The following is a 23,454-nucleotide window of genomic DNA, read 5'->3' as shown; positions in this document are numbered from 1 at the left end:
ATCAGGGCTCTGCCTTTCTCACAGCACACAGCCCCTTCCCAGCCTCTGCAAACTGAAACAAACAGAAAACAAACCAGCACACAAGCAAGCAAAGACCAACATCTAACCAACACTGGTGGGCAGACGAGATCACAAGCAGCCATTAAACATGGGGGAATTCAGAGATAAAGGTGAAATTAATTTGAAAGTATGGAAATGCCTAGTCAGTGGGGCTGATTCCCTCCTCAGGAATAACTCCCCTGGAATCATTGGGACTGATTCCTCTCTCACTCACTTTAGTGGTGTAAAGCAGGAGTAACCCCAATGGAGTCCGGAGTGACACTGGAATGAAACCAGGGTAACTGAGAGGAGCATCAGACTGACAGTACCCACTCGACCCTAGCTCTGGCCCAGTTTGGCACTAGCCTATCTGCCCTCTTTTGGCACTGGAGCATCAAAAGATGGACACTATTCTACTACCATTATCTAAATCCATGGGATCCCTGCCTTAGGATCCTGTGTACTGCACTAGGAACCCAACTGCAGAAAGGGTCTTGCAGAAGTGGACAGGGTAGGGGGAAGGCAATAAGAATGATTATGGGTTTGGAGAGCCCCTCATGGGGGAGAGCATAAAGGTCAGAAATGCTTAGTTTAGCGAGCAGCCAAGAGGGGATACGACACGTAGCGTAATGAATTACCTGAAGCAGTACATTGGGACTTGGGTGCTCCTATTTACCCTCTTTCCATACAAGTGCAACAGGACAGACAAAATTCTGGTGCTTCCTAACTTTCAAATGCTTGATTTTGCAACCTTAATATAATTCTCTTAAGAGGGTTTCATAAGTCATTTGCTGGGTTTTTGTTTAAATAAACCCACCACCTTAAAACACTCAAACCATCTAACAAGCCTGTCCTCTGCCCTCAGCAGGGTTTGAACCCCAGACCTCCGTGCTGCACCTGACATAAAGGAGCAGCAACTTAGCTGGCAGCAAGCGTAGACAACTATCCTGTGTGGCCCTGCCATTGTCGGGGGCACATCACAGTGACTTGCATGAAAACACAGCAAACTCCGAGCTTTGTCTGTTTCTTTTTGAGAGGCAGCTGGGCTTAGGGGATGAACCTTGGAGCTGCCCTTTTAGAAAGACCATTTCGAGGGGGCTGCTGACTAACAAGGGCTGGGGGGGGGCGGGCCCCAGAATTATTACATTGACATCTTGCCATTTTAGTGACTCTCCTTCAATCTGGTGTTTTCCTTAAAGCTGCCAGATGCTGGAGCCAAATGATTACACCAGTATCTCACCGCTTACTGAACAAATGCTCCTAAGCCCTTGTGGTTGTGAAATAAAGCCTGACGTGTGACCACTAAAGACACCAAACTACTAAGGCAAAGAGACCCAACATTTATTTTATTTTAAAATCTCATGACTTTTAAGCCACTTTCATGGGGGGAAGGGGAGGACAGGGGGGTGGTGTTGACTCATGAATTAGGAATGTAGCCACTAGCTTTCCCACCACCCCCTCTCCCAGCTGGGCCAGGACACTTTCCTCAGTCTCGCCTTTCTTCTCCCATGGACTGCTCTGCTCCAGCTCTCACCATCCATGTTTCTTTCTGGTGTGTTGCTCCCTGCAGGGCTTGCCCTTGAGAGGCTGACAGCAGACCCTGCGTGGATGGCTCGGCTCTCCCTGTCCCTCACCAGCAGCTACAAGGACAATGTTTTCTCCCCTGGTTCTCTGCACTCCCCTCAGGACCAGGAAGATGCAGGACAGGACAAACCGAGGACCTTTGAGACATTCGGTAAAGTTACTGGGTCTGACCCAAATGCAGCCAGGACGAGACTGGCCAGCAATTTCCTCTCGGAGATGAGTACCCTGTTTGAAATGATTTTATCCAAGAAAGCACAGGCCCATACAACAATGGCTTCGGGGCTCCTGCAGCAGCTCTCTGCACGCAGCAAGGCCTTTGGCCTGGACGGCGATGCTCCTGCTGTGTAGGTCATGTGGGATGGCTGACAGCTGCAGTGGATGTGAGCAAAACCACTGCTCTTTGTACATGGAAAGAGCTTCTGATGGTGGTGGTGTTCAATAGTTCCAGTGTGAACCACATCTTAATAGAGATTCTCTCAGGTACATCTAATCTCCTGTTGCCCTGGCCCCTTTCCTCAAATCCTTTTCCATCTTTTGGCTCCATCCCTTGTAGCAGGCTCTGCTGCCCTGCCCGGGGCTCAGCACCAGCCCCACCTTTCCGCCCACATGAATACCCTACTGCTTGGCCTCTCCTCCTCATCCAGAGCCTGGCAGCAGCCCCCCTCTAAGCCCAAAACCCAGCTCCCAGCCACCCATCCCTGCCCACAACCCAGTCTCTCTGTCCACACATTCCCATCCACAGCTTGGTACCTCCATCCATGGCCCAGCCTTGCTTCACTGCCCACAGCTCATTGCCCTATCTCACAGCCCAGTGTCTGGGCCACTTCCCAGTCTGGCATCTGGTCCCACCTCCCCCACTCACAGCTCATCTCTCCCTCTTCATCTATGGCCCAGCTACAGGTCTCACCTTGCCATCCACCACACCCGTCTACTCCTTTCTGGCCATGCCCCCCGGCCCTCTCTCCACCCAGGATGTGGGCCCTCCTCCCTGTCCATGGTCTGGCCCTGCCATTTGCGCACGGCTTGCCCCTCTTCCCATCCATTTGCCCCAGGCCCAACATTCCTCTTTCAGGTTCCTCCTTTGCTGCCATGGGAAGGTAACTCAGGAGAACATTCAGTATACTGTAATCTGCCTCACATCCCAAATGGGCCTGAGCCTTCACCTGTGGGACCGGCGCACATGGAAATTGTGCCACAAACCCTGTGGGAAGTGCAGTAGGCGCTGCAGTTATTGGCCTAGCTGGGTGTCTGACAGACCATGGGTGGAGCCACGAATGACATTCTTGCAAGGATCACAAGTCAGTGAGGCCCTGGGTAGTGGAGAGTGGATTGTGCTAGAGAACCAAGGAACAGAACTCATAGTCACACAAATTTCCTTTTCAGTCCTCAATTCAGCAACCCCATGTGTCCCAGCCACAGAGTTCACAGATTGTTGCAGAATCGGGCTCCAGGATCTTTGCTTTTTATTTAAAATAAAGATGTTTTTAGCCTTTATGGTTGTGACGACGATCTCATAAATGTGACCGAGTGTAACTGATTCAGTAATGCCTGCGTGAGTCTTCAGAGGCTGAAACTGCAGCGTGTAGAGGGGAGACCTGCCCTGTGCTCCTGGGCTGTGATTCCACAGCTATGAATTAATGCATTTTGCCAAGATGCCTCAGAAGTTAGCACTTCTATCCCACAATCCCTCACGGTGCTGCTCCAGATGACTCCCACTGTGGTTTCTGTACCCCTGCCTGGCTGGGACCTACCTGCAACTGCCCGTTCTTCCCCAGCTTTCCCACAGCAGCAGGAGCCAGGCTGCAGGGGATCAAGGTCTAGCCTGCAGCTGGGGGATGGGGAGAATCAGAAGCCCAGCTAGCAGAAGCCTGGCCTGGAGATCAGCCAAGCAGTGAGGTGGGAGCAGAGCAGACCAGCCTGGGAAGCACAATGGAAACCCAACTGTGAAAATACTCACAAACCTCACTCCACTGACCATCTTCAACTTGGAGCTAATGGGTGTATGTGGAGGGGATGAAGCAATGCGGGGTGAGCCAGAAGCGCATGTGCGGTGGGGCAATTGACCCATAGGGGAGTAAGCAGAAGTGGGTGAGCCATGGGACGCGTGTGAACCACAGGGTGTTGGGCAGCTGTCACAGATGGTGACCTTTTTAGGTGTGCATGTGCGTGTTTGAGCTAGAACATGGGGGCGGCTGCTAAATCTTGGGGGGCATGTATTTATGGTGTGGGGTAAGCCATATGCCATAGAGGCGTGGGGAGAGTGGATGAGTCCTGAGTGGGGGTGGTGGTGAGCTTTACTGGAACAGGCCTGAGTGTATGTAGAGAGACTTCTGTAACCCATCCTACCCTGAAGGGAAGGGAACGGCTGGGGGGGTGTAATTCTCAGGCCCACAGAGGAGCTGTCAGGGCCCTGGCAGGGCTCAGAACAGGGTTTACTCCCTTTAGTGTAATGGCAGAGCTGGAGATGAGCATAGTGGGAGCAGGCAACTCTGCATGGGCCAACAGCAACAGCTGCAGTGTACACACACACAGAGCTCCACCCAGCACTGCTCCCGTAGGGAGCAGCAACACCAGCTCCCCTGCAGGGTGTTAGATAGGGTGGGATGAAAAGAGCCTGCACTGGCAAAATGGCCGTGCAGCCATGCACCATACAGGGTAGCTCAGTGCCTCTGCGTGCAATCGTACAGCAGATCCAACCGGGAGCTTGTTAAGCCGACAGCAGCAACCATTCTGCAATGGAGAAGGTGCCAGTGGCAATGGAGCAGAACAGTGGGCAGCTTTCAACATGAGCGCAACTGCGCTGGACTGAGGGTTCACCATTATGTGCTGAGCACACATGGGAATAGGTGCAGTGCAAACACTGCCTTTCTAGCACAATGCTGTCAGCATCACAGCATTTCCCAAAAGGACATGGCCTCCTGGCACACTAAATGCCATCAAAACTGATCTCTGGGCTGGCTGGCTATTCAGTGTGGCCATTACTTATCATGCCACCAAAGCTTCTCGCACCCATGTGCTCGCCAGCCAGGTCATGGCATTCCTTGGTACATGTGCTTCAGAATTCATCGATCTTCCATCCTAATATGTCCATACCAAACCTGTGCCCATTTCTGATCCTGTCCTTCCACTTAAACAAGCAGCAATTGACAATGACAAGAATCAAAAACGTCAGTTCATGCTCTTCAGCCTCTCTCAGTGCTGATGTTTCACTCCTATAGAATAAAACTGGTATAACCATGGTTCTATATATCTACCGTTTTGTGGCGAGTCTTTTATGTCCCAACATCACCACACAGGTGGCTTGAAGGGCCCAGAACATGGCAATAGCTGCTGCTATATGAGTGTCCACGTTTTGAGCATCCCCCAGCACTGCCTGACACCGCCGAAATATTTGAGTTGCCACCTGCTCAATGTCCCACCCAGAAAGGTTAATACAGCGATTGTTGTAAACTTGAGGCTGCTTGATGGCAGTTACCAGGGGCCTAGCTAATACTGAGCAGAACTGTCTGCTTAGATGTACTAAATAGCTCCACTTTAGTGTCTCTCGTTATAAATTTTGAGGTGGGAATCTCCAAAATTACTGCATTTCTGGCTTTCCTTTATGTAACTGCATTTCCCCAGAGCTGGCAGAATCAGCACACAGCACAGGACCAACCTGTCTAGTGGATGCCCACACCTGCCCTTCCCTCCCACTACCTCTCCCGTGTACTCAGCAGAGTTACAGTACTTTGCTTTGTGTATGTGTGTGCGCGTGCGTGTGTGCGCAGCAACCCACAATGTGGTAGATATGAGGGGGAGAAGGGGAATAGTCCATTTAAAGGAGCAAAAATGAAAAGTCATTTGGGGAGTGGAACTTGCTCCCAACTTTCCATGCCCTTGACAGTGCACTCCACAGTGTCTGCACACGACAGAGCAATGTAACCAAAAAGTCTCTAGCATTTCCCGTTCTGTATGTTTATGTATGTATAAACAAACCCTTCTGACACTGGTATCTCCAAAATAAAGTCCCCAGGTCCTTGGAAAGGAAAAACAGTGACCTGAAGGATGGGGCTCATTCTCTGCTGCTTGCGCTACCTTATTGGTAATTACACACTAATTATTTATTACTTGCTGACTACTGAAAACAAAATTGTTTTTCCTCAGCAACCAAATGACTGTAGGCAAATTCTGGCCCAGCCACAGGCCAAAACTCCTCTGCAAGCTACAGGGGAGGTTTGTGGTTGGGGGAGAGTTCAGCATTGGAGGTCTTGCTCTCATCTCAGAGTGCAGGCATCCCACAAACACAGGGAACAACCTCCCAGCTTCCTCACCCCACACTACTTTCATGTAGCTACTAGACTTATTTCTAGATGACAAAGACCTCGCTATACTGCAACCCCTGCCCACCCAGTGAGGCCTATAACAAAGGAAGGGGGTGGGTGCAGCTCCCCCCTCCCCGCTCGGCAGCAGGAAGACAATGCTTAGGAGCAGCCCTGATTATTATGAGAGTAGGGAAATCCGTCGGAGGGATTTCCTGCCAGTTGCATCCTGTCTCACAAAGGAAGTGCACATAAACTGAGCAGCCTTGAATGCAAGGCCACAGGCTCTGGTAACAAAGGGAGAGCTGTCGGCTGTACCCTGCACTTGCAGAATGGAGGCTGGAACTGAGAGCAGGTGCCAGGGGAAGGCAGCTGTCATAAGGCCAGGCCTACACCCAGAGATGCACCAGTTTGACTACAGAGAGAATTTGGTACTGAGTTAAACCACTGCTATTTGTGTGTGGACTCTCTCAACGGAGCTTAAACCTGGCTTGTATCCATTGAGCTTGTGTGGGCACATGCAAAGGCAGAGGTCAGTGTCCATTTGACTTGATCGGCTTTTAAACTGATTTAATTAGAATGGCTACAAATTGTGTGTGCAGAGAAGCCCAGTGCGAGCTAGTGGCAGAGACACTGTGCGAGCCACAGCCCTGGTGGCAAGACATACTATTGTGCCAGACCCTGCCACAGGGTGCAAGGTAAAGATGGACCAGAGCCAAGTGCAGCTCCAACGTGGAGCGGAGCGTTGGTGTTCTGAGGGAGTGCTGCCAGCAGAGACAGTGAGGTGCTCTGGCCCTAGTTCAGAAAGCCAGGGGGCTGAGCTGGCTGAGAGCGGTTGGGCTGGACTGTGTGAATGCAGGTGGGCTAAGCCTGAGCCAAGTGAGAGCAGGGAGCTGGGGCCTGAGGATGAGTGGAGCAGCGTGAGGCTAAGCCCAGTAGTGAGTGTAGTAGCAGTAGGGCCCAGGGAGAGCACTTTGGAAGCAGTTGTAGAGGACTTGCCCTGTCCCATTCTCTCCATACACCACTGCCCACCCGTCCCCTCTACATTGCTGCTGCTCCCCGAGGGCTGGCGAAGTTATGGGAGGGCAGCACTGTTCCTCTTTGGCATCACTTCCACAGGAAGAGATTGTTTCCGTCAGTATGTACTAGCCAACTGCTATCCCCCGGGAACAGATCACTGGCCATGCCTCCGGGTCAGGGGAATCCGATGGACTGGCTGTGTGCTCCAGGACAGGACTGCATTTCAGGAAGCTGACGTTGGTCACCCCCAGACTGCCTGTGCTCCAGGAGTGGGGCAGAGGTGAAGCAGGACATCGCATCGCAGAGGCTGGGAGTTGCCATGCCTGTTGTCCCAGGACCCAGAGGCAGGGGGTAGAGGAGAACGCTCTCATTCTGGACAGTGCTGGATGGCTGCTCCCTGCGGCTGCAAGCACACAAAGAGAAGACGTGAATGAAACCCCCGGCTTGCAGGTGAGCAATCCTGCCATGCAGCATCCCCAAGAACCAACCAGTGAGCAAAAGACAGAGTGGAGAACAAGGGGAGAGACCCTTACCGCAGCAACACTGAAAGCAGCGGTGTCCCCCGTCACGGCAGTGCTGCCCGGGTCACTGGCAGTGTCCCCTGTACAGCAGCGCCCCCTGCACCTCTAGTAGCATGTGCCTCCCCCCATGGCAGTTCCCTCTCATGTTCCTCTGCATGACCATTCTGCTCTGAACCTCTGCTGCTACTTTACCTGCCATCTCCTGCTCAACAATGTGCACTCTCTCCTTAGCGTGTCTGTTTCCTGCAGCAGCTGAATGCTGGTAATGCTTCATTGCTTCTGCCAAGTTCTGCTGTACTCCAAGGCCCCTCTCATAGCAAACACCAACATGGTACCTGCTTTGGGAATCCTAGATGTAATACACACACCGCAGTCAGACCAGCGGGGAGGAAAACAACCCCAACATCCACATAATACAAAAAAATGTCAATCAGAACTTAAAAACCCTCTTTTCCTCAGCACAGTGCTAAAAGGGCAAAAATTGCCACCAATTTAATTACTATCAGGGACTGAGAAAATACTAAAAACATTATTTTCGCAGATGGTGATAAAAATTCTTTATAATAAAGGAGGTGAAATTGAATGTGCTCTCAAAAGCTGGAAAATTCCACATCCAAAAGATAATGAGGTAAATCTTCCAAGACTCAACATATGCATGGGCAAAACCACAGATGTAAAGGGACTTTTCCATATCTACCTTTAAGGACAGCAGTTTCCATTATGACAGATCTTAACTGAGTGTATGCCTTACGTAAACGAGGATTTGTTAACTCATTCAAATATGGTTAAAAACATGGGCTGTCTTCAAAATAGAAAACCAAAAAGCAAATTAAGAATCATGACTCACAGCCAGATTGTCTTGTTGGATAATATCTGTCATTCTCTTGTTGAGCAGTTGATTATGTTGATTAAAAGATAGCAATCATAAGTGAGTAACAGAAAAAGCCAACCTAGCTATAATAAATTGGGGGGTTTTATAACATGGAACTAAGGAGTACACAGATTGACAGGGCAATCTATAATCTGGAAGAGTACAGACCTTCGACCAAATTGTAAGAAAAGCAACATAAGAGCTACCACACAATCAGACTACATGAAAAGGGAATTGACAAACTGTAAGAAACAAGGGATCCCAAGTCTTGAGGCTTCTTTTTGCTCATCTATCATCCACCCTAACTCTCCTAGGCTATTACTCACAGTCTTTCACCTACTCCTCTGACCATCTCCTGAGAAAAACTTTCTATCCAGACGACATACATTCTGTTCCTTTCTCCCTTGCTAAACAATTTACTTGCTCTCCCTCAACGTCTAGGCCTACGCCGAATCAACCTCTTGGCTCAAGTGAACATTCAGACTGCACAAGGAAGTGCCCAGATGCATGCAGTCCTATGAATGCCCCCTTGTCCCTCAGCAGAGCAATCCTCAATGCACGGTCACACACTGGATGCTTGCCCTCCTGCACAGAGGACACACTGAATTGTGCAGATTTACGGAATCCTGTAAAAATGTTGTGAGTGGCAGCTTACGAGCAGCACACAGCTCTGATTCAGCAGCCACAGCTCCGCAGTGGCAACCTGACCTCGATACTTTGGCTGCCTGCCACACAACGGACAACCACACTATCACTCTGTCAAGCCCAAAAGAGGATTGCCAGGAACTTCAGGAGAGCAAATGAAGCTAAGCAAATAAGTAACACATGGGGCAATCTGCACTACCCAGGCCCCAGACTCATTGATTGGCTCTAAATAAGCTGTAACCTCTTGGGGAAAAGACCTGGGCATCACTGTAAACAGCTAAAACCACATCTAAATCAGCAGTTTTTTGGATACCATGTGCATCTCTGGGTAAGGTCATCCCAGAGATCCAGGGTATGTCTACACTGCAGAGTGAAGTCTACTTATGTAAAGTCGACTTTCATGCGCCGATTTTTAGAAGTTGCTGGAGCATGTATACACCATGCTCTTTGCACCAGGCTCGTGCGTCCACACTCGCCACGCTTATGTCGACATTCAAAGCAGTGCACTGTGGGTTGCTATCCCACAGTGCAACTAGCCATGGTGGCTGTTGGGACGTGTTTCATCGCGGCTTATCATTGAGTATTTTCGAAGTAGAGCAAGAAGCCGAAGCATAGGCAACTGCAGTGCCACCGAGGCTGCCCTGCTACAAGCCATCGAACGGAACAATTCCTGATTGCTGCAGGCTGTAACGTTTCATCTGCAGTCCATGAAGCGCCAGTTCTGGTCCGGGAAACAAGCACAGACTGGTGGGACCACATCATTATGCAGCTGTGGGATGATGACCAGTGGCTGCAAAACTTTCGTATGTGAAAGGCTTTCCTTGAACTGTGCTCAGAGCTGGCCCTGTCCCTGAAGCGTGTAAATATTGGCTTGAGACAAGCTCTGATGGTGGAGAAGAGAGTCGCCATCACTCTGTGGAAGCTGGCAACCCCCGACTGTTACCGCTCGGTTGGGAATCAATTCAGAGTCAGTAAATCTACAATGGATGCTGCCGTGATTCAAGTGTGCAGGGCCATCAATAGACTTCTGCTATAAAGACTAGTGACTTTGGGAAATGTGCAGGACATAGTGGATGGGTTTGCTGCAATGGGGTTCCCAAACTGTGAGAGGGGCCACTGATGGGACGCACATCCCTATCTTAGCGCCTGCACCCCTAGCAACCGAGTACATAAACCGCAAGGGGTACTTTTCCATGGTCCTGCAGGGCCTTGTGGATCACACAGGTCGTTTCACTGACATCTATGTGGGGTGGTTTGGGAAGGTGCATGACGCGCGTGTATTTCGGAGTTCGGGGCTGTTCTCCAACATGCAGGCAGGCACTTTCTTCCCTGACAAAAAAATTCACATCAGGGATGTGGAAATGCCAATAGTGATCCTGGGGGATCCTGCTTACCCCTTGCTTCCTTGGCTAATGAAGCTGTACACCGGGCACCTTGACAGCGACAAGGAGTGTTTTAATAACAGGTTAAGCACTTGCAGAATGGTTGTTGAATGTGCATTTGGGCGTTTAAAGGCCAGATGGAGGAGTCTGCTCACTAGGCAGGACATGAGTGAAAAGAACCTCCCGTCAGTGATATCTGCGTGCTGTGTTCTTCATAATGTGTGTGAAGCGAAGGGGGAGAGGTTCCCCTGGGGTTGGGCTGTGGAGGCAGAAAGACTGGCTGCCAATTATGAGCAGTCCGATGCCAGCAATATGCTGAGAGCTAACCGCGGAGCGCTTTGCATTCTAGAAGCATTGAAAACCAGGTTCTGCAATGAGATGCAGGACTGATTTCTGTTCCTGTCTGTTGTTTGCCTTTGCTCAACATCCCCCCCACCATCGATATCAGTACCCTCCAAATCCCTCCCAAACAAGATATGATTTAATAAAGAAATGTGTTGAAATGATGCAAACTTTTGTTTATGAACATTCAAGTTGTGGGGGGGAAGGTGTTCATTCACAGTCTCAAGGGGTAGCGCCGTTTCTTGCAGGCCAGCTGTCAGTGGGGCCACCACTACTTTCTGTTCGCCTGCACCGGGGTGGAGTGCATCACGTATTGCAGCCTGGCCATTCTTCTCCAAGACCTCTTGGGAGTGGGGGAGAGGCAGGGCACAAAGCCATAGGCGGAGGAGCATTATGGAGGGGCTGCAGCAGGACTCTGTCTGGCCTCCGCTCCTCCTGAAGCTCCACAAGCTGCTGGAGCATGTCTGCCTGGTTGCGCATGATTCACAGCATCTCCTGCGTGGTACTGCGATCATGCTCCTGCATTGCTCTGCAACTCTCCCTGTCCGTATTCTGGGACAAGGTCAGTTGCCACGCTCCGAGCTCTGTCTCTAAGGCCATGGAGGTGTTCATGAGCTCGCCAAACATGTCGTCTCTTGATTTTTTTTTCCTCTTTCTAATCTGCGATAGTCTTTCCGCAGCATTTCTAGAGGGTTGGGCCAAGGCTGAGGTGTCTACAGAACAAAAAGAGATGCACAAGGTTGCCATTGTTAGCAGACGCAGGAAAATGAAACAAATGCAACAATGTATAAAATACTCCCCTTGCAGTGCACAAGGCAAACCCAGATCCTCATTCCATTCCTAACATCCCAGAAGTGTCGGCTTGCTGTGCCATTACAGAGATGGTAAGCCAGGGGCACTTCACAGTGCTATAGAGAGGATGAATGATCTTTAAAAAGCTCATTTCAAATGCCCTGTATTAGAGGGGTGCCAGGACAACATGGTTTAATTTGGATGACCGTTTTGTCACAAGGCGGCCACAGAGGATCTGAGGGGGGGCGGGGGGAAGGGTTATTAGTCTTTTCTGAAAACCAAATCAAAATAATTAAAGTGACTTGGTAGGACAGTACAATGGGGAATACAGAGTTACAGGGTATCTGCTGTACAGCTCGGGTATTTTAAACATGTGCCATCTTCCCTAGGTGACCAAGAGCGATATCAGTCTCCTGAGGGTAATGCATGAGGAAAGGGTACCGGCCTGGCCCTTATGCCGCTATGCTGTGTTCCGCCATGATGCCGGCTCCCTTGATTGCAGCGTGGTGTGGCAAAGTATCCTACTGGGGAGGAAGAAACAAGGCTGCCCTCCCCTGAAACCTTGTGCAAAGGATAACAGATTACCTACATGAAAATTTCCTTGAGATATCAACTAATGATTCTTGGAGCATATCTCTGCACATAAATAATCTGTTCCGGGGGTAACTCCCCCAGTAAAGTCTGCTAAACGCCTGAAATCCCTTCCTGGCCCCTCTCCCCCTTTAAAAAGGACAGAACTGCTAAGAAGAAAAAAACTCACCAGATGTGCCTTCCACGGGATCATTAGTGCTGTCCTGTGTGCTGCTGGACTGCTCTGGGGTCAGGGGTAGGTCCTGACTGTCTGGGAGAACGGACACCCCACTCTCCTGCACCCTGCTCTCCTCAGCCTCCTCGTCCACGGAGTCCTCATCATTGTCCATGGACTGTGATTTAGCAGAGGTATCGATGCTGCGGGGCGGCACCGTGGTGGGGTCGCTGCCGAGAATTGCATGCAGCGGCGTGTTTTTGGTGAGGAGCCTGAACGGCTGTTAGCTTCCCTGGATTTCTGCTATAACTGACACAGCTCCTTGATCTTCACGCAGCACTGCTGCACGTCCTTGTTGTGTCTCTTCTCCAGCATGCCCTGGGATATTTTCCCGTAAATGTCTAAATTCTTTTTCCTGGCTCTGAGCTGAGCCGTAACAGACTCCTCGGCTCCACAGACCGATAAGATCTAAGACCTCTGGTCGACTCCATGCTGGCATGCATTTGGGCCTTGCAGTGGCCATGATGAGTTCAGTGACAAAGCTCTCTCCACGCTGGCGGCACAGGAAATGAAAATTCAAATATTCCCGGGGCATGAGGGGAGGGGCCATTTCTGGGTAGCATGACCATGTAACAGCAGAGTGCGAATGTCCAGAGCGGTCACAATGGGGAACTGTAGAATACCTCCCAGAGGCCAGTAATGTCAAATTATATTACGCTCTGTATACACTGATGCAAAATTGACCCAATAAAATCGATTTAGGCACTACACCACTTGCGGAGGTGGTTTTATTACGTCGACTTTTGCCACAGTTTAAGTCGACGGAACTGCTGTACCAGTGTAGATGCAGGCTTTTGGAGGTCGACGTAAGTGATGTTACGTCGACCTCCATCGCCAGTGTAGACCAGGCCCTAGAAAGAAGGCGGGGGAGGGCCTAGAGATGGGTCCGGTACCGAGGGGTTAGAAAAATTAGGACTGCTTAGTGCTGAGAGCTGGGGAAGAGGGGGCAGAACAGAGACATACAAAAGACCCAGTGACGATCCCTTAGGCTCTATTTACCCTCTCCTACTACAAGGACAAGGGGATATTTACTGGGTACGTCTACACTACAATTACACACCCACCGCTGGCCCGGATCAGCTGACTTGGGCTCACAGGGCTCGGGCTATGGGCTGGTTAATTGCAGTGTAGACGTTTAGGCTTGGGCTGGAGCCCAGGCTCTGGGACTCCACCACAGGGGAGGGGTGTCAGCCCCATGGTGGGGGGAGGCTCTAGATTGAGCTCCCTGCGGGAGACAGGGAGTGCACACAATTTGGGCTCTCAGCTTCAGGGTGGCAGGATTCCAGCTGTAAGTGCACCACAATGCTCCACATCAGTCAGTGGAAGTGCTGCTGGTGAGGATGCGCACCACCAGCAGAAGGAGCAAGAGTGGACGTGACCTACTGCTTTAATTATTGCGGTGGTTGTATGTCAACTTAACTTATGTTGACTTGATTTTGTAGTGGAGACCTGCCCAGAGACACAGTTTTTATGGCTCACTGCAACAACTGGTCACACACCCTACTGCCTACTAGCCCTTAATTTCCCACTTCATTTTAAGTGATCGCTCCGTGATGCCCAAAAGCTTGTCCCTTCCATCAACAGACATTGATCCAATAAAAGACATTACTTCACCCACCTTGTCTCTCTATATCCTGGGACCAACATGGCTACAACAACACAGCAAAAATTTAGAGGAAATCTCACTTCCAGGAGACTCAGCACTCCTGGCTGCTGGCCTTTGAGCCCAATTGAGGAGACCCAGCGAATCCATGACCAGAGCAGTTATTATAGCCTTCCCCAGGCACAGAAAGCACTTACCCCATTCTTGGCTGCCAGCCACAGGTATTTCAGAGCCCTCTGCTTTGCAGGTTGCAGTCCCTTCATGTAGAGCACCCCAAGGTAGGCCTGTGCCTGCAGCAAAACCATGCAACACAAATCACTAGGGATTATCTATCTTTATTATCCAGGTTCTTAGATCGTGCCCATCACCATGGTATCTGGATGCCTAGGGACTCACTTCCTATGTGGTATCAAACCGTGCTCTCCTGTGCCACAGGTAGGAAGTTCACGAATAGACTGGAAAGGAGAACATCCTGCCTGCTGCACAGCCCCTGGGAGGGGAAGGGGCTGACCCAAGGGGATTAGGCCAGGCCTCTGTCATGGCAAAAATGGGGAAGCAACAAGCGTATCACAAATGGGCAAAAGACTCCAAGTCAGGCTGCTTTGACCTAATCATCCTTTACTTTGCAATAACACCATTGCACTAACACTTTAACACCTAGGTTATGCTCCCATACTGCATTGCCCTGGACAAACAGAGCCATGATCATGGAGGAGTCCTGACCATGAGCTGTTACCAAAAGCCCTACAGACTGTCACTTTTACAGAAGCTGTGCATGTCTGAACATGTCTGAACAGTTGGCATGACGCACAAGCACTGAACTTCCCATGAAACAGTGTCCCTGGGGTTGGCATATGTCCTTCCTGCATCCTGCCACACCCTTCACCATATGAAGATACAGGAGGGAGCAGAGTGCCAAATGCCACTCCGGGCCTCTACAGAATCACAGCCTTGCTAAAATTCCAAACAAGTGAGGAAGGACAGAATCAGAAGGCATAGATCCATGCAACTGAGTCACATCAGAGAACCACAATTACTAGGTAAGTAACTGTTCTTCCTTCAAGCATGGCCTGCAGGAATCCTTCCTCTTGGGGATTAGCAAGGCTCCAAGGAGGTGAGAATTAGGCGTCTCAGTTAAGAATTAAGATTGCAGGTCTGTTTAGGTCCTAGAGGCTAAGTCAGGTGCACACTGGCTGGAACTTCAGATAATAATCTTGCATGTCTCAGAGATGGGGCATTTTAAAGCATGAAGCCCGGTGGCACGTGCTCGAACTCCTTGTAGTACTGGGATCCGAGCTACTTCTTAGCAAAGTGCACAGTATAATCTCCTCGGAAGGATTCTGGGGGGAAATGCACTGATCCCTTGTACTGTCCCTATGCACTACAACAATCTAAGTGATTTATGGAACCCCTTCATCCTGTTCAAACAGTCGGTATGCCTGCACTAGCGACTGTACATGTGTACTTGCACATGGTTGCATTGTCCCAGAATCACATGTCTGAAGGTGAGTGAAAGGAAAGAAAGAGGCTAGCACCCCTAAGGGAGTGTGGATAAGTACACACCTCAGGTTGTGGCATGGCTTCAGACCCATGCCAGTTTGCAGTGTGGACAGAGGTAAATCCTCCTCCCCAATTCCCACAATGCACAGAACTCTTTTCTTCCTGACCCTTACCCAATCTATAAATGTCCCTGTCTCCCCATTTTCACTGGTTGCAGTGAACTGCATTGACCACATCAGAGCAGCTTTTTGCTGTCCTCTTTACAGATCAATACAGATGAAAATAGATTCTGCTCCAAGAACAGCCGCTTGGCCCGATGACCACACCTGGGTATCAATCAACATGTGGTTGGAGTACACTGCTTCCACAACATCTCCTGGAGTGGCAGGAACATGCACCTGCACTAGCAAATGTCATGAAGAGAGCAGATAGGCATTCCGTGGACTCCAGCCCAGAGCTGCAAATACATCAAGCACTTGAGGCTCCTGTGCAAGAGGGCTAAAGACTTGAACAGTCGCTTCAGGAGGGCTCGTTTACAGGCCCCTTCCATGAGGAGCTTAAGCGGGTGCCGTCATGGGCTCCCAGTATGGAACGTGAAGTGGCTCACAGTATCCTCCTCAATCTCTCGAGCTCATTGTGCATCAGGATGCTGATCAGAGCCATGGCAAGGAGGCAGCAGGGACCACGGGGGATGCCTTGGAAGACCCAAAAGATGAGGAGCATGTTGTTCTGCACCCTACCTGAATGAGCCAGTTAAGAAAGCCCCCCATCAGCCAAAGGATGACCCTGATGGCGGCAGGAACCAGAACCCCCACTTGCTCCAAGAATCTCCCCTCTCACACCACTGCTACAATCCTGATTTTAAGTTCACGGGCATTTGAAGTACTGTGTGTGAGCATGGGGACAAAGGATGTCAGCACTGGGCCACATTCCTGGGGGGCTGGGAGTTGGGTCCAGGCTTTGGATACGAATTGTCCTCCATGGGACCCCTGACTTGGGCTAAAAAGGCCATGTACTACACAAGCAATAACAATGTGCTGATCACAGCACTTTTCTAGCCTTGAAGTTGGGGGGGTTGGGGGAAGCAAACCACAGCAACTTTCTGGCCTTGAAGTTAGAGACGGAGGGAGCATATCAGAGCAACTTTCTAGCAGTGTCTGGAGCTGGGCAGACCTACCCGATAGGTACCATGGTAACAAGGGCCTAATATGAGTAAGCTATGTTCTCCCTTTTATTTCCTCCCCCCACCACCTGGACAAAGAATGCAGTAAGAAGAGTGTTATCTCTTCTTTCCCAGACCTCTGGTTCTTCCCTTGTTACTAGTTTGTTAAATTTATAGTAAAATGCATATGCCATGCTGCTTAAGTGGTAAATAACAAACAGGGGCGGGTATAATTATATGCCTCCCAAATCCATTAATATTCATTTTATAACCATTTATATCACCAAATACGGATTTTATGGGGTGTTGTAGAAGTGTGTGTATTTACATATTTTAGATAAAAAGTTGTAAAGTAGTGAACTTTGTTGGTCGCGAGGCAAAGGAAACGAATGGACTAGAAGTTGTAACCAAATAAACGCTCCTTATCACTCCACCCGGCTCAATCTCTCTCTTCAACCGACCCTGCAACACTGTGCACTGACTTTTCCTCCCTGGATAATATGCCATGCACACAACAGTGCATGAAACCATGGCACTGTCATGCCCTGACCCTTCACAAAAATCCTCCAACTTTCTCTCCTCCATCCAGGCCCCCCCACCTGCTCCACCTCAAAATGGTCCCAGAGCACAAGACACCATTATAAATCAATTATTTTACTCATTTCTGATGAACCTCTATTATGCATTTGGCTAAATGTATTTGTTAAAAACAGATTATTAAGGAAAATTATGGCCATCTACAGCAAAGTTATGTTATGTGGGGGGATTTCTCAGCTTCTTCCAAAGGAAAACAAATATAATGCTGCACTTCTCATTGAATTGGCAGGATCTTTGGCTCCTGAGATGAAACTGTGTCACCAGGAAGGCAGGAGCAGCAGGGGCAGACAGAGAGGTACCCTGGAAGAGCTGCTCCCAGGGATGGAAAGGAGAAACCAGGAGCAGCTTGAATTCCTCAGGGCCAGGGAAGATCAAGTTCTTCAGCAAGAGGAGATGCTAATGAACATCTTCATGAACAGGAGGCATGCCATAGGGAACAGGAGCATTCCTTAATGGAGAGGCTCATTGAACTGGTGGCCAAATGAGTTCAGGGTCTGCTTACTGCAGAGCCCACTGAACCAGTCCATCAACAGCAACAACCACCATCACCTTCCTCTTCCAGCTGCCGCCCAGGGTGCTCCTGAGCCAGAGGTTCCTCATTCATTCTTGATCCCCCCCAAGAGAGCAGGAGGGGACTAGGGAGGCTGTGGCACTCCTGGGACCTCACCCCTGAAACCTCTCCCAAAGGCATACCCTGAGCAAACTGGAGGGGAACGATGAGCCAACAGGATTCCTGGAACCCATCAAATGTCTGCCCCCCTAATCTTTCAGAGGAGACATCCCCAGTCTTCCCCCAGAGTCATTTTCTCCTATCATTCCCCCCTTTTCAGGAGGAGGGCAAGAAGGCATGTGCAGAGACACTGTTCCTGGTTGCATTCACTTTGTAGATTTGTTGCTAATCTTTCTTTTTAAAAATATTTTGATTACACATTAGAATCATAGAATCACAGAATCCACCTCATACTCTTAACAAACATACTTTTCCTGCCTGTGTGGGGCCCCTCCTTCCTAAGTATGATGAACTGAAGATGTTTTCAGGTTTGGGATTAGGCCCCATTACAGAACATGAAACTTAGGGCTTTTCTACACTAAAAAACCTACAGTGGCACAACTGCACTGCTGTCGTGCTTCAGGATAGACACTACCTACCCTGACAGGAAGAATTCTCTTGTCTGCATAGTTCATCCACCTCCCTGAGAGGCCTAGCTCTGTCTACACAGAGACTTAGGTCGGCTTTACTATGTGGATTTTTCACACATTTGACTGACATAGTTAAACCTATCCAATACTCTAGTGTAGACCAGGCCTGAACGATGGATAACTGCCTGGTGACATGATACTGCTAATGCTTTTCTGTCTCACTCCCACCTCTCTTTGGTTCAGAAATATCCAAAGTCCCAAGGATACACAGGAGAGAAGGGGAAAGTGCAGTTAGTGTTATGCGCTTACAAAAGGCACTGCTCATTTTCAATGCAGCAGAAGTCTAAAACCCAGAGAAGGGGGAGATGAACGTCATTGTGGCTTTAGTTCACATGCAGAAAATTGAAACATAGTTCCAGTAACACCACAGGCAATGACCCTGTGCATAAACAGCCCCTTTACCCCCCCCATAGGAACCCATAACAAGGATTAGTGCTCTCTATGACATAAGTGCAGTTAGCACTGCTGACGATGAACAAACGAAAAACCAGAATGGCTCCTACTACTCTCCCTACAAGCAAATCTTCGTAAGTTTGTTAAGAAAGATTGAGTGCTCCTGCCAACAGGGGTCTGTAAACAAATGTGAAGAGTCGAGACAAAAACACTGCACAATAACTATATTACAATTCAGCTGTCAACCTGCATAGCAAAACCCAACCCTAAGGCGATAATTGGTTAGATCTGCCTTGGCACAGGAACAAAAGGCTAATAACCTTCAGCTGCAGGGGAACAAATCCCTCACAAAGCTCCACAGCCCCACAAGTAGGTACCGATGTTCCCTCATGCGCATTTCCAGCAGCTGTACCAATGTCATCCTTTGCCATCCTTTGCCTCCCTGCTGTGCCAAGATGTGTGCACATATGGCTTCCCTGACTTCCCTTCTGCCTGCTGGAAAGCAGGATCAGTGTATATATGGAAGGGATCCAGCTGCCTGTAGTTTGTAAATCAGACTAACCCTGAGCCCACTCGGGATGTACGCACTCCCCTTTGCCTTCACAAAGGTTACAGGCAGGTACCGATTACACGAACAGCGTTGGTCACGCTGGCATCCAGATGGGTGCCTAGGCAGCGCCAAAGAGCTTTTAGTTTCCAAACATGTGCTCCTCAACCATCTTGCAGGTGCTGAGCTTGTAACTGAATTCCCTTTTCCAGGGTGACTGATGTCAGCGTAGGTTTCATGAGCAAAGGCAGAAGCAGGTGAGTGGGGTCCCTCAAAATAACAGTTGGCACAGACATGTTATACAGAACAGTATCATTTCTGGGGAATAAAAACAAGGTTAATTACCAGCAACTGATGTTCTTCGAGATGTGTTGCTCATGTCCATTCCACTATAGATGTGTGCACGCCTCCGTGCATGGCTACCAGAACTTTTTTCCCCTTAGCAGATCCCGTAGGGCCGGCTCTGGTGCCCCTTGGAATCCCGCGCACATGCTGCAGTATGTGAGGCACTGCCAGCCCTGCGCCTCAGTCCCTTCTTTCCGCCAAGTCCGGCGGCGGGGATGGGGGGGTGGGTTGTGGAATGGACATGAGCAACACATCTCAAAGAACATCAGTTACTAGTAAGTAACCTGGTTTTCTTCTTCGAGTGATTGCTCACATCCATTCCACTATAGGTGACTAACAAGCAGTACCTTGGAAGTGGGCCCGGAGTTAGCGGTGAGCTGCCTGCAGCCCAGCTCTGCTGAAGCCCACTACTTCCCGTGCCTTGGACAGAGGCGTGGTGGGATGTGAAGGTATGTACCGCCAGCCTGGCAGCTGTTTTGCAGATGCCCTGCCCTAGCACTTTCGCTAGGAAGGCAGTGGATGGAGCTTGAGCTCTGTTAGGTGAGCTGTGGCGTCCGGAAGCTGCACCTTCACCTGTTCATGGCCAAATGTGATGCAGGAAATTATTCACAAGGAATCTGCGGTGGCCGGAGACAGGTGAAGCTTTCATCCTGTTGGAAGCTGCGAGGAAGAGCTGTGTCGCTCTCCAGAACAGCCTCATACATGTGATGTAGAAGTCAGGGCCCCACTTGCGTTTTAGCGAGTGCTGCCTTCTCCTCTCCTCCGAACCGTGTGGTTTGGAGAAACCTGGGGAGAATATATAATTGGTCCAATGAGACTGAGCAACCACTTTGGGCCGGGTGGCCCGGTGCAGTCTCACTGAACCTTATCTTATAGACTACAATATGAGGGAGGAGCTCTGGGGTCAGAGCCCTGATCCTGGAGACCTTTCTTGCCAAGGTAAATATCCCCAGGGAGGTCACCTTCCTGGAAGGCTAGAGTAGAAGGCATGATGCCCTGGGTTCCGGGGGGGCGAGGGCCAGGAAGGACCAGGTCGAGATCCCAGGGAAGCACTGGGTTGCGGGCCTACAGATAGAGCCTCCCACCCCCTTCGGGGACTGAACCGCCATCTGATGGGAGGACCACAATCCCCCTTCCAGCGGCTGATGGATGGCTGATATGGCTGCTAGGAGAGGTTCCAGGGAGGCCACAGTCAGTCCCTGGAGCTTTAGCTGCAGCAAGTATTTCCCGGATTGCCTCCCCTGATGAGAGGCCGGGCAGAGCATCTCGGGACTGCTCCCGGCAGGCAACAGTCACTTCCACTTAACCCGGTACACGGCCTGCGTGGAGGGTTTCCTGCTACCCATTAGTACACACTGGGCCTGTTTTGAGCAGCTTGCTCATCGCCTCTCAAGCACCGATCTATCTCTCCCTGAGGTGCCGGGGATCTAGGTCTGGGCACCACAGGTGACCGTGATCTTGGTAGCTAGAGTCACTCTGGCTCAGAGGCTCCCGAGGTGGATGATCGAGAAATCCAGCAGCATTCTGAGCCCATGCTGGCATGGCCAGCCGGGACAATCGGGATGGCATCTGGTTAGCCCCTCCTAGTTGAGCAGGACTGTATGCAGGAGGGGAGGGCGGGAGAATGAATATAAAGGTCTCTGATTGCTACGGTCAAATGGCGTTGGCGAGCGCCGCTGACCCTTGACCATGGAGGGAGCAGCACCGTGGACATCTCATGCTGCAGACCAGTACAGACTGATTCCCTTTGGGGAAACCCTCCTCCAGACGGTAGTAGACGCCCTTAGTAGGCGCAGCAACCCCTCGTGGTGAGGAAGTGTGACCTTTTGACGCTCTCCGCCTCGCCATTCCTCGCCCCTGGAAGGTGATCACTGCCAAGTCCCAAGGACCGATAGGCTCCCTTCATAAGGCTGATGAATGGGGTCCTGCAGCCTGTCGGTGCAGTACATGGTCACTACACTGACTGACAGTACCTGTACCTCCCTGCTTTCAATAAAGCGGGGGAACCTTCCACAAGCCCTGTGAGCGTTTTGTGCGTCTTCTCATTGGTGTGCCAACACCTGTCCTTCCTTGGCAGATGCCTTGTAAGCTGAAGTGAGCGCTGATATGGCACTGTACCCTTTGCTCGAGGTGGCCATTATCAGGGTAACTGAAGGAGCCTGTTCCTTGAACGGAATGCCCCTTCACCCATCCCGAGGAGTTGTTCACCGGACTTGGGAGGCTAGGGCTTGCTGCTGTTGGGTTATTATTATTTTTTCTGTTGTTGGGTGGGGAGGGGGGAGAGGGGGAAGGGAAGGAGAGGGGATCGTAGCCCCTCGGTGTATGAGCTGCCTGCTTGGACTGTATCCTGGGGTCGTGACTGAAGCGGCCTAAGCGTCAGGCTAGCTATCCTCACCCCATAGGTGCAGGCCTTCCTGTGCTCTATCCTCTGTCGGCAACCTTTGGCTGTTGTCGTAGGGCGTTTGTGTATGTTGCCTATCTGAGGAAGTCTGGCAAGAAGGTCTGGTCCGGGAAGCAACCGGTCATGCTGATGCATTCTGTAAGCTGCACCTGAGTTAATGTGCAGCTTTGTGCGTTTACCAGCAGGACCCCACCAGTCGCAAGAGACGCCTGACCAGCTCACTCTGCTCCAGGCTTGGGACCTGGGCCTGTCTGGGCAGACCAAGCACCGTCAAGTGTGCAGCTACCCCTGCCAGGCCTTCAGTAAACACTGTCGGCCTAGTAAGAGACCGCGGGGTAAGCCGTAAAGTGTTAGAGGGAGTCACCCATACAAAGTGGAGGAACCTTGAGGATGTGCATCCGTGACATCCAGTGCAGCATATGGGGCCCCTGTTCCCACTACTGAAGCTGGGGGGACCATGCGAGACATGAGCCCCTTGTTTGGTATTTGTAGGACAACATAGGTCTGTCACCGTCTTCAAATGCCCGTTTTTTTGTTTTTGTTTTTTTGGGGGGGACGAGGAAGTACCTAGAGTAGGACCTCTTCCACCATTGCCTGTGGGACTTCTCCCGCTGCTCCTGGCTGAGGCGGCCTCGACCTCTTGGATGTGGAATTGCCTGAGAAGGAGGAAGAGAGATGCGTTGAGGGCCGGGGAGGAGGAGATGACTGGGGGCCCTAGCTCACCGAGCTATCTCAGGGCCCCAATGGGCCGAAGGCCTTCCGGTTCACCCAAGCCTAAAGGAGGGTATAGGCTAGGGCGCTGCCTTTACATTCAGCAGCAGAAGGGCCTTTCCAATTGCCCTATAGCTGAGCGGACCTTTACTGAGGGCCAAAGGAGCCAGTCAGGGTGGATGGTATCTTGTAGACCCCCTGACTCTGTCCCCTTGCCATAGGTCGTGAGACAGCCGTGGCTGGCACCTCCACTGCTGCTGTCCCTGGAGACCTGCCTGACACCTGAAGGTCTGTGGCACATAGCGGCCCAAGGAATGCATCATGGTCTAAGAGTCCCTGAGACCATGCAGCTCCATCTCTATGTGGATGAAGAGAAGGCTGACACGTCCACGGAAGAGCCCCTGATGGGCTGCTGGACCTTTTTGGGATAGCCTGAGATTGCAGCCACTAACCTCCGGCGGGCATGCCGATGGCGGAGGGAATGGCTCTGCCCACCAAATAGGCAGCCACTGAGGGTGGCAGGAACGCTGCTCTAGCTCCCGCGGTACCCTACTCTGCAATGGTCTACAGGCTCAGCGTCTGCTTCTGGGCAGAACCTCAGCAAAGCGGCTCCCTGAGTCCCCCGAGGGGTTCACCTTCCACTTGCTGGTAGTGCTATTGAATAAAGTTTTCCCAAATATGTCTGGCTTGCAGTCA

The 23,454-nt window shown here is 50.7% G+C and overlaps 2 protein-coding genes across 3 annotated transcripts in view; one reads left to right on the top strand and one right to left on the bottom strand.

Moving 5' to 3' along the window:
* Positions 1-2,570, top strand: part of PCDH12 (protocadherin 12) — a 36,213-nt gene extending 33,643 nt beyond the window's left edge. Inside the window, exon 6 of the mRNA XM_067566382.1 lies at positions 1,610-2,570. Within this exon, the coding sequence (XP_067422483.1) occupies positions 1,610-1,971 (362 nt within the window). The 3' untranslated portion in view covers positions 1,972-2,570. The remainder of the gene's footprint in view (positions 1-1,609) is intronic.
* Positions 2,571-2,862: 292 nt separating this feature from the next.
* DELE1 (DAP3 binding cell death enhancer 1) overlaps positions 2,863-23,454 on the bottom strand; it is a 48,867-nt gene continuing 28,275 nt past the window's right edge. For both annotated transcript variants that reach the window (XM_067566965.1, XM_067566966.1), the window contains exons 10-12: positions 14,100-14,192; positions 7,655-7,811; positions 2,863-7,344 (exon numbers count right to left, since the gene is read on the bottom strand). In XM_067566965.1, the coding sequence (XP_067423066.1) occupies positions 7,067-7,344; positions 7,655-7,811; positions 14,100-14,192 (528 nt within the window). In that variant the 3' untranslated portion in view covers positions 2,863-7,066. The remainder of the gene's footprint in view (positions 7,345-7,654; positions 7,812-14,099; positions 14,193-23,454) is intronic.

Source organism: Emydura macquarii, unplaced genomic scaffold, assembly GCF_026122565.2.
Source record: "Emydura macquarii macquarii isolate MOO-44397 ecotype Brisbane River unplaced genomic scaffold, CSIRO-AGI_Emac_v2 contig_2768, whole genome shotgun sequence".
NCBI classification, from domain to species: domain Eukaryota; kingdom Metazoa; phylum Chordata; order Testudines; family Chelidae; genus Emydura; species Emydura macquarii.
The sequence above is the reverse complement of the archived record's forward strand: the minus strand, read 5'-3'. Positions and strand labels throughout refer to the sequence as shown.